General features: G+C 37.0%; 2 protein-coding genes across 3 annotated transcripts in view; one reads left to right on the forward strand and one right to left on the reverse strand.

Annotated features, from left to right (window-relative positions):
* The first annotated feature begins 2579 nt into the window (after positions 1-2579).
* On the forward strand, positions 2580-13849 carry LOC104818250 (transportin MOS14). 2 transcript variants are annotated; one of them, XM_010547746.1, is made up of 27 exons: positions 2580-2918; positions 3624-3701; positions 3812-3874; positions 4393-4440; positions 4543-4689; positions 5310-5441; positions 5658-5698; positions 6066-6157; positions 7024-7151; positions 7430-7505; positions 7683-7803; positions 7878-7977; positions 8329-8410; positions 9083-9165; positions 9331-9447; positions 9696-9747; positions 9922-10077; positions 11316-11439; positions 11512-11593; positions 11675-11754; positions 11834-11908; positions 11991-12045; positions 12283-12402; positions 12493-12585; positions 12686-12831; positions 12958-13135; positions 13209-13849. In XM_010547746.1, the coding sequence occupies exons 1-27, from the start codon at positions 2796-2798 to the stop codon at positions 13503-13505; spliced, it is 2889 nt and encodes a 962-aa protein (XP_010546048.1). In that variant the 5' UTR covers positions 2580-2795; the 3' UTR covers positions 13506-13849. The 2 variants fall into 2 exon arrangements, with proteins under 2 accessions (XP_010546048.1, XP_010546049.1); XM_010547747.1 differs by lacking the exons at positions 2580-2918; positions 3624-3701; positions 3812-3874 and having other exon boundaries at positions 4523-4689.
* A 569-nt stretch (positions 13850-14418) lies between these two features.
* LOC104818505 (microtubule-associated protein TORTIFOLIA1-like) overlaps positions 14419-14955 on the reverse strand; it is a 3081-nt gene continuing 2544 nt past the window's right edge. Inside the window, exons 6-7 of the mRNA XM_019203060.1 lie at positions 14830-14955; positions 14419-14748 (exon numbers count right to left, since the gene is read on the reverse strand). Coding sequence (XP_019058605.1) covers positions 14720-14748; positions 14830-14955 — 155 coding nt within the window. The 3' untranslated portion in view covers positions 14419-14719. The remainder of the gene's footprint in view (positions 14749-14829) is intronic.

The raw sequence follows: 14955 nt of genomic DNA on the forward strand, positions 1-14955 counted from the left end.
GTGATATGATGTGATTATTACTATGTTAACACTTTTAAAACAATGAATTATGCAATTTCGAACAAGTCTGACAGTCTGACCAAGGTATGACCGTCTGACCATTTGGGTACGAAAAAAAATACCTAAATTAAATATAAATGATTCAAAAAGTTGTATAGGGGTTATAAGATCACTTTTGCATCGTTTTGGAATTCTAATTTCACATGGAAAAAAATCTTTCGACATAAGTCAATTGTAGACAATGTGTTACACAAACACTACTATTACTTTAGGTCTTCTTTGGAAGGAGTTACATTGACAAACAAAAAATGTACTCAATCCATATTGCTACGACCGATTTGAACTTGAAATATTTGTGATATGATGTGATTATTACAATATTAACACTTTTAAAACGATGAATTATGCAATTTCGAACAAGTCTGACCGTCTGACCAAGGTATGACCGTCTGACCGTATGACCATTTGGGTACGAAAAAAATACCTAAATTAAATCCAAACGATTCAAAAAGTTGTATAGGGGTTATAAGATTACTTTTGTATCGTTTTGGAGTTCTAATTTCACGTGGAAAAAAAAATCTCTCGACATAAGTCAATTGTACTCAATGTGTTACACAAACACTATTATTACTTTAGGTCTTCTTTGGAAGGAGTTACATTGACAAACAAAAAATGTCCTCAATCGATATTGCTACGACCGATTTGAAATTCAAATATTTATGATATGATGTGATTATTACAATGTTAACATTTTTAAAACGATGAATTATGCAATTTCGAACAAGTCTGATCGTCTGACCAAGGTATGATAGTATGACCGTATGATCATTTGGGTACGAAAAAAATTCCTAAATTAAATTTAAACGATTCAAAAAGTTGTATAGGGTTTATAAGAATACTTTTACATCATTTTGGAGTTCTAATTTCACGTGGAAAAAAAATATCTCAACATAAGTCAATTGTACTCAATGTGTTACATAAACATTCCTATTACTTTAGGTCTCTTTGGAAGGAGTTGTTGATGACATCGTTGTTCTTGGCACCATGAGCACAATCAGATCGGTTTGACCGTTGTGACATTTCGGTAGCCAAAATTTCTCTGAGAATTTTCATCAAACACTTTCAATGCATTCTCAAATTCTTCAACTTTGGTGTGTCGGATCTCGTTCTAGATGAAAAGTTTGTCAAGTCTAATTGTTTCTTCGAATCGAATCGAAGTGAAACCCTAATAAGCCAAAATTCAAGATAAGAAAAACATGTTTCTACACTTTTAAATTCGTAAATTCATCATTTTTGAAAAAATCTGACTAGTGTGGCTCGTTTAATCCTATGACCAGTCTAATGATATGATCAAAATATGATCGGTATGACCAAAGTCTGACTGTATGACCAAAGTCTGATCGTCTCACCAAAGTATCATCGGTTTGACCAAAGTCTAACCGTCTGACCGATTTTAAATTTAAAAAACGTGTTATATGAGATTATTATTATTATACCATATTAACACTTTTAAAATGATAAATTCATCAATTTTCAAGAAGTCTGATTGTCTGACCAAATTCTGACTATATGACCAATGTATAACCGTCTTATCAAAGTGTGACCGGTATGACCATTTTTACACGAAAAATAAAGGTCTAAATTAAGTTTAAACGATTCAAAAAGTTGTATAAGAGTTATAAGAATACATTTCATCGTTTTGGTGATCTAATTCCATGTATAAAAAAAAATTCTTAATATAAGTCATATTCACTCAAAGTGTGACCGGCTGACCAAATTGTGAACGTCTGATCAAAATCTGATCGGTATGACGAAAGTCTGACCGATATGACCAGTATGACGTTTTAAGAGCCAAAATTTATCTGAAGATTTTTATCGAACACTTTCCATACATTCTCAAATTCTTCAATTTTGGAATGTGAGATCTCATCATAGTAGAGAAATATGTCGAGTGTAAAACGAAAATTGAGAAATTTGTTGTTAGAATCGCCAACGAAATCTCTTTGGAAAGAAAAAGAAAAAAAAATTGCGTTTTGAATTTTTAGAAAAAGTGAGACAATAAATTTTCTGAAGGTTTTTTTCAATATACATAGAGTTGCCACGTACTCAATTTTTTTAAAGGCAAACTAGTCTTTTCGTCATTTTAGTTTTTTTTTAAAAAATCTTAAACCTAGAAGATCATCCCTTAAAATCAAAATTGACATTTGCGGTTATTTTTGCAATTTTGACCTTGGTAACATTTGTTTAATTGCAGATACTTCTGTGTGATTCTGAAATCATCACAGCGTTGTTGTTGTGCCAACCACGTAGATTTGTACTGAGAATTTCACCTCATTTACTCTCTGTATTGTCTTTTGTTTAGTGCAGATACTTCTGTGTGATTCTGAAATCTTTGTGAGGCTGACACGTGGCGTCAGATGATTGGGTGTTCGCCCCCTTCCATTTGAACTTTGGATTTGACTTTAAGTCAAAAGTCATCAGATCTGACGGCTGAGAACTCTCTATCTGTCTTTCATCGTCTCTTCCACATCATAAGTCCGAACTTTCGATCGCTCTTTGTCCGACGGAGAGAGGGGCGCCAAAAAAAGGGCCCTTTTGATAATTAGTGTTGAATAAAAAAGACACTCTAAATTTTTGTTCTCGGCGAAATCTGATTCTCATTTTCAAAATTTTCGTAATCGGTTCAGAAAAACCCCTGATTTCAGCTCGGCGATTTCTTCCCTCTTCTTCGCTCTCTTGGTTCGTCTTCTCCCGGTGGTTCGTGTCGCGTATTGAGGCACTGCGGAGGGTTGGCGATGGAGCACCAGAACGCGGTGAAAGAAGCCCTAAATGCGTTGTATCATCACCCGGACGATACAGTGCGTGTTCAAGCCGATCGATGGCTCCAGAACTTCCAGGGAACTCTCGATGCCTGGCAGGCGAGTCTCTCTCTCCCTCCCTCCTAATTCTTTCTGGGTCTGTTTCCAGCTTTGGATGCCCAGTTCGTCGGTTCCTCTTGCTTGTATTTCAATACAAGAATATGGATTTATTGTTTTCGATTGTAGCTTCTTCAGCAGCAGTTTTTCTGTAGATATGTTCTAGCTTTGACTTGTGTCTTCTAGAAAATGATAAATGTAGAGATACACTTTATACTCAATTATCATTTTTTGTTATTTAGCTTAGAGCGTATAAGTAGAATTTTCAGTCAGAGAATATGATTTTCTTGGTTTTTCTTATGCCCTTTCAGTGGCTAAATGTAAGAAGATGGAGATATGTTGATGATATGGAGGAGTAGAAAAATTTTACTTCTTTTGCTATTGAAAATGATGAATGTGAGGAGACGAGAACTGGGTTTTCAATACGAGTGATGTGATTTTGAATTTGTACAGATAGACTTCAGATTCAATCATCACTCTTTATTATTTAGCATGGAGAAGTAGGCTTAGAGCTTTTAAGTAGATTTTTCAGTGTTGAAGAATTTGATTTTCTTGGTTTTCTTATGTTCTTTTAGTGGCTAAATGTTTTTCTTGATCGAAATATGCTTCTTGATTTCAAGGATCGGAATTTTCGCTTCCTCAGCTTTTTTTATGTTTCGGTGGCTGTGATGTTTTTAAAGTATTGTTCATCTTTTGAATGTTCTGTAGGTTGCGGATAATTTACTTCATGATTCTTCCAGCAATTTGGAGACTTTGATATTCTGTTCTCAGACCCTTAGAAGCAAGGTAACACAAATTTGATTTCTCTGGAAGTTGTTTTATTCATATGGATACGGATTCTATACTTGTTTAATAGTCTAAATCTTGGTTTATATGATGCTTTATCTAATTCAAAGGTTCAGCGGGATTTTGAAGAACTACCACCAGGGGCTTTTCAAAAGCTACGGGGTTCTTTAACTGTAAGTTAGTATTCAGACTTTCTATGAGCCACTATATAGTGCTGCATGTTTGTGTATATCGATTCGGCTCTGAATATGCTGCGTATACGAGATTTTGACTTTCTCTGAAGAGCATAATGGGGGATCTTTCTTAGTGGCCTATATTGGGTTGTACTTGTAGGAGGTTAGAATTTAAATTCATAGCTAGTTGTAGTATAGAATATTCGAATTTAGATTAATCTTGTTTTACGTAATTATTTCCTAACCTATTCCAGAAGTTCTAATTGCAATCTGATCTATCTATTTACAGTCTCAAGTTTTGTGTTTGAGCTTGTGGGTCAAATGTTGTGGGCACTCAAGTGCTAGCGTAGCGTCCCGGGAATAGTATATAATCACAGTTAGGTTTTACAATGTTTTGCTTCTCATCGGAACTGTCTGAAATACCTCATAAACTTTCCAGCATGAATAATTGAGGCTATGCTCTAATACTTTCTCAGTTTTCCCAGTGCAACTTAAATTCATTGGTTTCTTAAATGCAGGCTTTGTTGAAAAAGTTTCACAAAGGCCCTCCAAAAGTTAGGACTCAGGTATGCTTCAGAAAAACTTTCCGATCATGTGCATATCTGACTTTCCTTAAAATTTGTTCACTTCGTATCTCAATACTCTTAGTCAAATATTTTGTGTTGCAGATTAGTATAGCAGTTGCAGCCTTAGCCATGCATGTTCCTGCAGGAGATTGGGGAGATGGTGGTATTGTTTACTGGCTAAGGGATGAAATGAATATGCATCCTGAATATGTACCTGGTTTCTTGGAACTGTTGACAGTTTTACCTGAGGTATAGCAGTATGGAATAGTGTTTTGTTATCTCATTTCTTCTGTTTAAACTCCGATTTTTTCTCTCAGCAATGTAACTGAAAAAGGTTACTTTTGGACTGACTTGATCTGTTTAGCGCCCTTTTTGAGGTATGCTAGCATGTTGACATAAGATTACAATAGAACTACCTTAGCTTAGTTGTTGAGGGCTTTAATGAATATGTTTTTCCTGTTCACTGTTAGACTATTGTATATTCTTGTCCATGGATGTGTGCTTATGTGTGTGTATGAATGTGTATATTGTATTTCACTCTTAAAAAGGTATTTTTTAATTTGTAGATATTGATTCAATTAGAGCTTGATATTTTTAAGAAAGCTTTTGTGCACGGTGTTACCTGCAACGAATGTGAGAAATCATTTGTTAACTAACGAAAATGCTTGTAATGATTTCCCAAGTTGATTTGCCAAGTCCTTTTCTTGCTCTGTTTTGTTGGTAACTCATTGGTACGGCTGAGCAGTTGATGTGTCTTTTGTTCTTTTATTTTCCCTTAGGGAGTATGTTCTTATGGCACTTGTTGTTGACAACCTTTGATGCGTTTGAATTGTGATCTAGCGATGAAGATCGTCTGATTTTTGTTCCAGGAGGCTTTTAACTACAAAATAGCAGCTCGTCCTGATCGGCGCCGTCAATTTGAGAATGAGCTCACTTCTCAAATGGAGGTCGCACTTAGTATATTGACAGCATGCTTAAATATAACGGAACTTAAGGAACAGGTTGGAGCTTATCTATATTCTCTAGGGGCCTAGGGCTATGGGGATGGTGGGATATTTTTTCTACTGTTTGAAGTTTATGCTAGTGGTTTCTTTATTTTCTGGAACACGTTTTCCATTGTCACTAAATGCACAGAGTATATGGAGGTCTCATTACATGGTGCTGCAATGATCTCTTTAATTCGGGACTGTCTTCTTTCGTGATTTTTTGGTTTTCAGGTTCTCGAGGCATTCTCTTCTTGGCTTCGACTTAGGCATGGGTATGGTCCTTCCTGATCTGTTCTCATTCTCTCTCTCTCTCTCTCTCTCTCTCGTTTACCTAGAATCAAACTCTCAGTTGTAAAATGTTCAATCAAAATTCATCAGGTGGAAAAATTGACCGTTGTTAATATATACTGTTATTCTCATAGAAATAACGTTTGACGGCATGTGACCCTGAGCTATTGTAAAATTTGGGTTTTAACTTTTCCAATTGAGGATTCTAGGACATGTGGGACTAACTTTTGAGATGAGTAGTTGTACTTACTGGACTTTGATTGGCTGTTCTTTCTACTCACCGACATACAATTGGATGATCATGAGACTACCTAAACTGCTGGTGGTAATTGCTTTGTAACGGTTTTTTAGGCTTCCTGGAGCTGTGCTTGCGTGTCATCCATTGGTGCATGCAGCTCTCTCAAGTTTGAACTGTGATCCGCTTTCAGAGGCATCAGTGAACGGTATACCTTGGGCTGCCCATATAGCTTTAGACCATTGAAGCCTTTTGAATGCTCTTCATGATATTCTGTTCTTCAGTCTGCAAAAATTTTGAACACCATTTCCTTGCAAAAGCATAATTTGTTTGAATGAGGTCAAATTTGAAATTTTTTGCTAGTGGGGCTCTGAAGAAAGCTGCGATATGTCTTGTTGGACTTTACTTTTTTTAATTTTATTCAAAGTACGAGATCCACAAAATACCTACTTGGATCTTTGTTGTCAAGCTTTGAATTTCAAGACACATAGGAAAAGAATCTTTAGATCATTTTAGGTCGGATGGCTAGTGAGACTCTAAAGAAAGCTTCAGATGTTGCTAGACTGCATTTTTCCTTTAATTCTAAGTTCGAGATCCACCTGAAGTCGCAGTAAATTTCAAGAAACATGTTGGAAAAGACTCTTTAGAGTGTGTTGGGTCGAATGCCTTGAATTGCTTTGTCATTTCCTCAAAATGATAAACCCTCTCTTTGGTCGCTATGGTTTACCACTTAGATTGGTTTAGTGTGTAGCCATTCCCCTTCACATCCCTTTGTTTAATTGTAGCTTGAATGTCATTTTATTTCTACCTTTAGCTTGTACCTTCTCACCAGGATATACTTCACTTATCATAAAGTGGCATTTTCCATTATGACATGAGAAGATTTTGTGATTTCTGTGAGATTCATGATGGCTAAGTTATTAATGGAAGAAACGATAAAAAAAACACCTGGATGTTTTTAGGTGTTTTTTATTGGTTATTCAATTTATGAGTCAAGGTTTCCTTCTGAAATATAGAGTACGTTATTAGAACTTTTGTGCGTGAACTGGAATTTTCTTTTTTTCATTTTTGCAGTCATCTCTGAATTGATACATCACACGACATCTCCGAGCTCTGGTGGCATTTCTGCACAGACGTCCTTAATCCAAGTAATTGTGCCTCAAGTTTTGGGTCTCAAGGCACATTTGAGAGATTCTTCTAAGGTACGGAATGTGATCTTAGTTTTATTTTTATATTTGGACAAATAGATGGATAAATCTCGTTTGGAGCATGCATAAGGTGATACTATTGCACATATTTCTTGTTTTACTGGTTTGAGGCTTGGCCGGCTATGATAGTGTGCTTAGGTAGGTTGGTAAAGGCTGGCTCATTTTCTGGCATTGGCAAAGGACCTCTTATAAAGTCTTCAATCATGGTGAAAACAAAAAAAATGTTCTTTCAGTCACGCATTCTTTTATCTCTTAGAGTCATTTCTCTTCAGGATGAAGAAGATGTCAAAGCCATTGCTCGATTGTTCGCTGACATAGGTGATTCCTATGTTGAACTGATTGCTACTGGTATGTAGCCCTCACTTTTTCACTATCCCATGTTTCAAGTTTTTCTTGTTTATCTCTTGTTTGCTTTTTAGTACTCCTGACCCCTTAGTTGCATCATGTGGAGTGGTATCATAAAGCATTCCTAGGGAGTAATGTTTCAATAGATTCCATGGGGTTTACTCTTCTTCTTAACTCCAGGCTCAGATGAATCGATGGTTATTGTCCATGCCCTAATAGAAGTTACTTCACACCCGGAATATGATATAGCTTCAATGACCTTCAACTTTTGGCATAGTCTTCAGCTTACTTTGATGAAGAGGTAATTTCTTCCTTGTCAATGTGTGCTAGTTGTTCCTAGTGCCATAATCTGAGCATGCACTTTTAACTTGCCAGGGACTCTTATATTTCTTTGGGGAATGAAGCATCCATTGAAGCTGAGAGAAACCGGAGGCTGCATATCTTCCGGTCAGCCTATGAGTCACTTGTATCTTTGGTGAGTTTGTCTTGAGATACTCCCCGAGTTCATTTTTGTTATCCACTCTCTATTATGTAATACTGCCGGCCTGTTGTTAATCAAGACGTGACCGTTTTCTATAGTTTAGCTTCAACCTACACATGAGTAGAATCCTTATGTGTTGGTGAATGCTATCTTTTGTAATATGAAATTGCATTTTTTTTTGGATAAAGTGTCAGATTGCTAGAATTTGGTTTGAGAGGTCATCTTTTGGAGGAAATTGAAAAACTAGCTCGATTATTGTCATCGGTGTATGCATTAGGTGCATTATGGAGTTGTGTTTCCTCTTGTGGATTTAAACTACTAGACCGGCTTGGTTGTCCTTCACAGGTTAGCTTCAGAGTTCAATATCCTCAAGATTATCAAGGCCTTTCATATGAGGACCTTAAAGAATTCAAGCAGACTAGATATGGTAATCTTATCTGCTTGTGACGACATTTCTTTAGCTAGGATAACACACACAGAGACCTCTACATTGTGTTTTAATCAATGTGGCATTGAATGACATATTACATTGCTTCTATGAAGTAAAGTGATGAAAGCATTCCGGGCAATTGATTTGGATTTGGAATAGATTGTAAAAGGGTGCTGGAACTAAAACTCATGGAATAGAAAAGTTGAGAAGTTTGACAATATTTTCAGGACATAGGTATTCCATGATTTCCATCATTTATATGTCATCAGATGTTGCACTCGAGTGAGATGTAAAGTCCCTGGGGGATAGATGATGAAATGAAGCCAGTTGATTGTTTATTCCTGTTTACGTCTGTCTGTGTTCTTTATTCAAACTTGATTCCCAGAGCAGATAGACTGCTAATCTTCTGAGGTTAGTTCGCGTTTAGTCTATTGGTTTTACAGGGGTAATTCCTTTTACTATGCTCTCTAAATAATTTTCTCCCTTGATTAGTGATGATGTTTGCATCTTACTCCTGTTTTACTTGTTACCATTTGCTAATTAGCATGTTGGTCATCATGAATTGTTCGATGACCCCAGACGACGCAATTGCTTCCTTCTCTTGTTTCATTTTGTTGAGATTGGGCTTTATTTCTTGAATTGTTCTGATAGACTTTGTGATGATGCCAGCTGTTGCAGATGTCTTAATAGATGCAGCATCCATATTAGGAGGTGATACAACCCTTAAGATTCTATTTATGAAGCTTCTTGAGGTGTGTACTAATCTTTTATTGTTAATTAACATTGGAGGTGTTGAAACAAAGTTGCTGCAACTTCCAATATTTTAATGCGGAAATAAAATTGCAGATGGAAAACTCTCTATGATCCTTTGGATTTTGAACATCAAATTTTGACACTGACATCTTACATTTGTCAAGGCCAATGCTCAGTCAGGAAATGAATTTAGTGAATGGCATCCAGCAGAAGCTATTTTGTTCTGTATATGGGCAATATCAAATTATGTCTCAGTTGTTGAAGCTGAAGTGATGCCCCAGGTATGTGCTCTTTAAACTTATAGTCCCTCCCCCCTCCCCCCTCTGTAAGATGGCTATATCGTGCTGCTGCTGGCCATTTTCATTTTTGTCAATGCCTCAGAAGAAGTATGGATTGCCAGTTTTTATGTTATTAAAAGTATTTATGGCTTCTATTAGATGCTTGTATTGCTTATTTTTTCCTTTTGTGGCTGAAATTGTGTTAGCTATTGACTCACTTAAATCTCTTCCCCCTTATCTTCTGCTTGCAGGTGATGGCCTTGCTTCAGACTCTTCCTCAGCAAGCCCAATTGCTTCAGACAGGTGATCAGATTTTCTTCTAACATATAACATGTAGGAGAGAAGTTAGATGGGGTGCCTTCTGCAAACTCACTGGTTCCTGATATTCAGAGTTGCTTATATCTTTCCTGGACCAATGGCTTTATCATATCTGAAGTATCAAATAATCAGAATTATTTTTTGCATGTGTGATTTCAGCATGCTTACTTGTTGGGGCATATTCAAAATGGCTTAATGCTGCACCAGCAAGTCTGTCTATATTGCCGTCCGTTATAAGAATTCTTTTGAGTGGAATGGGCACATCCGAATACTGTGCAGCAGCTGCAGCTTTGGCTTTTAGGCATATATGTGACGGTATTGTATACTCTCTTCCGAATTTTGCCATCTTGTTTCTTTCCGTCTTCTGAGCATAACATTGACAATATTATGGGAGGTAGTGCTCTCCTACAAAGAAAAGCAATCTTCTCTCTCTCTCTCTCTTTCTCTTGACATGACACCAATAGTTTTGGTCTTGGCATGGATTTGAACAAGCAAGCCTTGGAATTTTTTTATAAAAAAATACTTCAAGCCTTATATTCATTTCAGGACTAGACCAGCTATCCTTGTGTATCTTTTTCAACAGATTTTCTGAAAGGTTTCTCTTCTACCAGGGAACATTTTTATCTTTAAACTATAAAGCTTGCCTGACCCATTATAAATTTATAGCACACGAATTTAGGGAATCAATCAGTTCATAATTTTTAGTTCTCTCACGTTCAACCAAATGCTAATTGTTAGTTTTGTTTTAGGAAAATATGAAGTTATGACCTTGTTATTAAGAGAGAGCTGCAATAATTTCTCAAGGTGCATATGACTGACTTGCTTGAAAGTTCTTGCAAACTGCAAATGCTAGGAGGGAAGAATAATTGTGCAAGAAAAAGCACTTTATGGGTGATTCTGACAGTTGATATAGGAATTCTTTAAGGGACTCCGTTATTCTAGATGAGTTCGCAATGGATAAAACTGAGACATACCCATTGGAATCAAGGATTGTTATTATTCTAAGATGCCTGGTGGAATTATCTCCTTCCCTACGGCTTTCTTTGGCGTTCCATGGATATCGTGATTGATGATGGCCTGACAAGATAGCAGGATTAGTCGAAAGGTTTGACTGCAACTCGGTCTAAAAGATATGACATGGGCTCTGTTGATTTGCTAGTGTAGTATAGCATCCACTTGCAATACTGGCAAGTATATGGGATTGTGTTGTACGCTCTCCCGGGGCTGGAAGGTTTTGTGTTCTTCAGCCGTATTTTGACTTCAATCATAAATAACTTTTCATGACATAGGGTATGTGCCACCATTCTGACCGTAAACATAAACTTGTAGCTTTAGAACAACTAATGATTTTTTTATATGTTGATGGCTTATTGACCTCTCCTTCAATAAAAGAGAAAGAGAATCATTTTGAACCTAATATGTGTCTTGCCTGTCCTTTTTCCAACATCTGGTTCATTTTCTTTGGTATTTTGTGTTTTCCTTTTATTAGTCACAAGATTGTTCCTTTCTATACTTAACTAGAATCTGTATTAATAGTCCTATATCAACTGCAGATTGCAGAAAAAATCTCTGTGGATATTTTGATGGTTTATTTGATATCTACTGTATGGCAATAAATGGCGGAAGTGGTTATAAGGTCTCTGCAGAGGATTCGTTACATCTTGTTGAAGCCCTAAGGTATAGCATTTTACATCTATTTTGTCAAGTCCATGCAGCCCCATAATTTTTTTTTTTTTTTTTTTTTTGCAGTATGGTTGTTACTGAACTTCCTTCAGATCAGGCCAAGAATGCTCTAGAGAGGCTATGCTTGTCGGCTGCATCTCCTCTAAAGGTTAGCCACCTTAACAATTTATGTGTTTGCTTGACGAAATTTATGTTTATAGTATTAGGAATTGTAAATTTCGTGAACCAGGAAGCGGCAGAAGAAGGTTTGGACAAGAAGCATGCTCGTGAATTAACTGTTCATATTGATCGGTTTGCCTACCTCTTCAGGTTTGGTTAATGTCTCAAGAATGCAGTTTCTGCCTCCATGTATTGGATTTGATCTCACTTGCAAACATTACCAATTTAGGTATGTAAATCACCCTGAAGCTGTGGCTGCTGAGATCAATAAGCATTGGGCAATCTTTAGAGTTATATTTGACGTGTAAGCATCTCTAGACACGATAATATTTTTCGAAATTCTCCAATTCTTACGCTACCCCTTACGTTGAATGTTTCTGTTGCAGCCGTCCTTGGGACATGAGAACAATGGAATCTCTATGCAGGGCATGCAAATATGCTGTGAGCTTCCTGTCTTTATCTTAATGTAATTTCATTGCCTGTGTGCTTCCTGGGCTTGCCTGTTCGCTTTTATCGGGAAATTACCCGTTCATCTTTTACTCTCGCCTGTTACGGTAGTCTTAGCGGTATTGACGTCTTTATTGGCCTTCTATAGATATGAGAAAAGACGAGATTGCTTTACCATGTGTCGGCCGAGAGCTATTTGATAAATGGACGGGGACTATATTATATTTACAGGTACGTACTTCTGGAAGATACATAATTAACACGATCGGGGAAATGCTTGCAAAAGTTCAGTTCTTGTATCAACAACATCATCAGCCATGCTTTCTTTATCTCTCTAGCGAGGTTATTAAGGTAAGTTCTACTCTTTATGGATCAACTGGTGCGTCTTCGACATGAAAAATTTCAGAGCGTGTGATTTTTTTTTCCTTCTTGGGCTGCCAGATTTTTGGTTCGGACCCATCTTGTGCCGACTACCTGAAGAGCTTGATCGAAACCCTCTTTGCTCATACGACATGTCTTCTGACGAGTATCAAGGTTTATTACCGGAGTTAGCATTATCTTCTTCTTGTTTCTATTCATATGAATCATCTTTTGGCGTTTAAGTGTATGTGTATATATATATATATTCTTGCAGGAGTTCACTGCTAGACCAGACCTAGCTGATGATTGTTTCTTGTTGGCGTCGAGGTGCATTCGCTACTGCCCACATTTATTTATTCATTCTGCTATATTTCCATCACTTGTGGACTGTTCAATGGTTGGCATCACAGTTCAGCACAGGTTTACTCTCTCTCTCTCTCTCTCTCTCACATTGATCAATTGGGTTGGGAGAACTTGTTCATTTGTGTTTCCCCTCGATACAGAAGCTGACATGAACAAATATTGCTTTGACCCCATTTTTTTCAGAGAAGCCTGCCACTCCATACTGACCTTTCTGTCCGACATTTTCGATCTTGAGAAATCTGTAAAGGAAGAACAATACATCCGAATCAGGGACAGTGTCGTTATTCCCCGAGGCCCTACAATCTCCAGAATCTTGATTGCCTCGTTAACGGGAGCACTGCCCAGTTCTCGGCTAGAAACGGTATAATAACTGCTATTTTGATTTAGTTTTCCTAAACCCTAAACCCTAAATGGGACGTATAATTTTCTCGCAGGTAACATACACGATGCTAGCTCTGACAAGGACATACGGGATGAAAGCGGTAGGATGGGCAAAGGAAAGCGTTTGCCGGATTCCCGGAACGGCGGTGACAGAGGCCGAACAAACTAAGTTCTTGAAGGTGTTATCCGATGTAGCGCATGGGGCAGACCTGAATGTGAATTCCGTGCTCGGAAACGTAGAAGAGATATCCGACGTGTGCCGTCGGAACAGGACAGTGCAAGAGATCGTTCAGGCAGCTTTGAAGCCACTTGAACTGAACTTGGTTGATCCTCTTCTTCCTGTTTCATAGCAGAAAAAAAAAGCATTGAACAACAAAAAAAAAGAGAGAGAGAAAGAAACGTATAGGAAGGGAGGGGCCAATTTTTGAAGAGGTCTTTGAGGAGAGTGGTAAAAATATTATATAAATGTTTTTTTTTAATGTATTAAGCTGTTCTTTTGGTGTGTGTGTTTGCTATTATTCCATTTGTTTGCTTATTTATTCCGTTTTTTTTTTTTTTGTGAAAGCCTTCTTTTATTCACAATGGCTTCTCCTTTGTCTACGGAAGTACACATACTAAAGTTGAACCCACGGTCGGATATTTGAGAGTTTGTAAGTATTTGATTCTAAATTGGGTTTTAGGGTTCAGAGGTTTATTTTAAATCCGAATGGTTTGAATTTTAGAATTCGAAACCCAACGTCGAAGGTGTCTAAATTTCGGATATTTTATGGGTACTAGAAAGCCGAAGGTGAAATATCATTTTGGGTTGCATTTACTTTTATTCGAATTCAGTTTTTTTAGACTTTAGAAAAATTATAATCATTCGATTTTTATATCGAATTTCATTTACATTTGGTTTGGTATTGATTTTATTATTTTTATTCTATTGAAATTCGATTTGAATTCAAATGTGTCAATCTTAAATCTTAGAAATCATAATCATTCGATTTTAATATCAAATTCAATTTGATTATGATTATATTATATTATTTGGTTTAGATCATATATAACCTTGTTTTATAACATAATGTTACAAAATTTTGCGATCTAAAAGAATATATAATATCAACGAGGTCTGAATATAAGACAAATAATACATACACATGCATACTCTTGTTTTGATCATTATTACGAGTTTTTTAGGGTTTCTAGAGATTTGTGTTACTGATACTTTTGCTAAGGAAGTTACCAGCGAGAGAATTCGCTGAGTCATTAGCTTTAGAGTTCATCTAATCCTTGTCTGGTCTTAAGATCATCATCATCATCATCACATCATCATCATCATCATCATACTATTGGATCTCTCCGACTAACCATATCGGAGTTGCAAACGTGAAGAAGAATCATCATCAACTCACCAAAGAGACAAACATATATGTACACGCGTGTGTGTGTGTGTTATCCTCTCGACCCTTTTTGGTTTTGCTCGAAATTCAAGTGTTTGACTGAAATAACTTAGTACCAATGGTGGTTTTTGTCTGATATTCTTTGAACCGACGGCTTTCTTCCCCTTTCTCCCTCTCAGTCACGACACAGACCTGCAACGGGAAAGCTCTATCTTTGATCTCAGACCCGAAGCTAAGTATAAAAAGACACGTTTTTTTAACTGCTTTTGTTTTGGATTTTGCCTCTTACCTGCAGGTCCCGTTGTCACGGAAGAATCAGATGGAATCTCAGCCAACGGGTTGACAATGAATCCAGCATTGCCGTTAAGCCGCATTCTCGAGTCTCTAACTCCGACCCTTTGTGCATTTCCGTTCC

Source organism: Tarenaya hassleriana, unplaced genomic scaffold (assembly GCF_000463585.1).
Source record: "Tarenaya hassleriana unplaced genomic scaffold, ASM46358v1 Cleome29, whole genome shotgun sequence".
Classification (NCBI taxonomy): Eukaryota; Viridiplantae; Streptophyta; class Magnoliopsida; order Brassicales; family Cleomaceae; genus Tarenaya; species Tarenaya hassleriana.

What these genes read in the sequence shown, in the direction of transcription:
- LOC104818250 (XM_010547746.1), top strand. Translation starts at nt 2,796, where the DNA reads ATGGAGCACCAGAACGCGGTGAAAGAAGCCCTAAATGCGTTGTATCAT. An exon ending in GAACTCTCGATGCCTGGCAG is followed by an intron (nt 2,919 to 3,623) that starts GCGAGTCTCTCT and finishes AATGTTCTGTAG; the next exon opens with GTTGCGGATAATTTACTTCA. An exon ending in ATGAGTCACTTGTATCTTTG is followed by an intron (nt 7,978 to 8,328) that starts GTGAGTTTGTCT and finishes TGTCCTTCACAG; the next exon opens with GTTAGCTTCAGAGTTCAATA.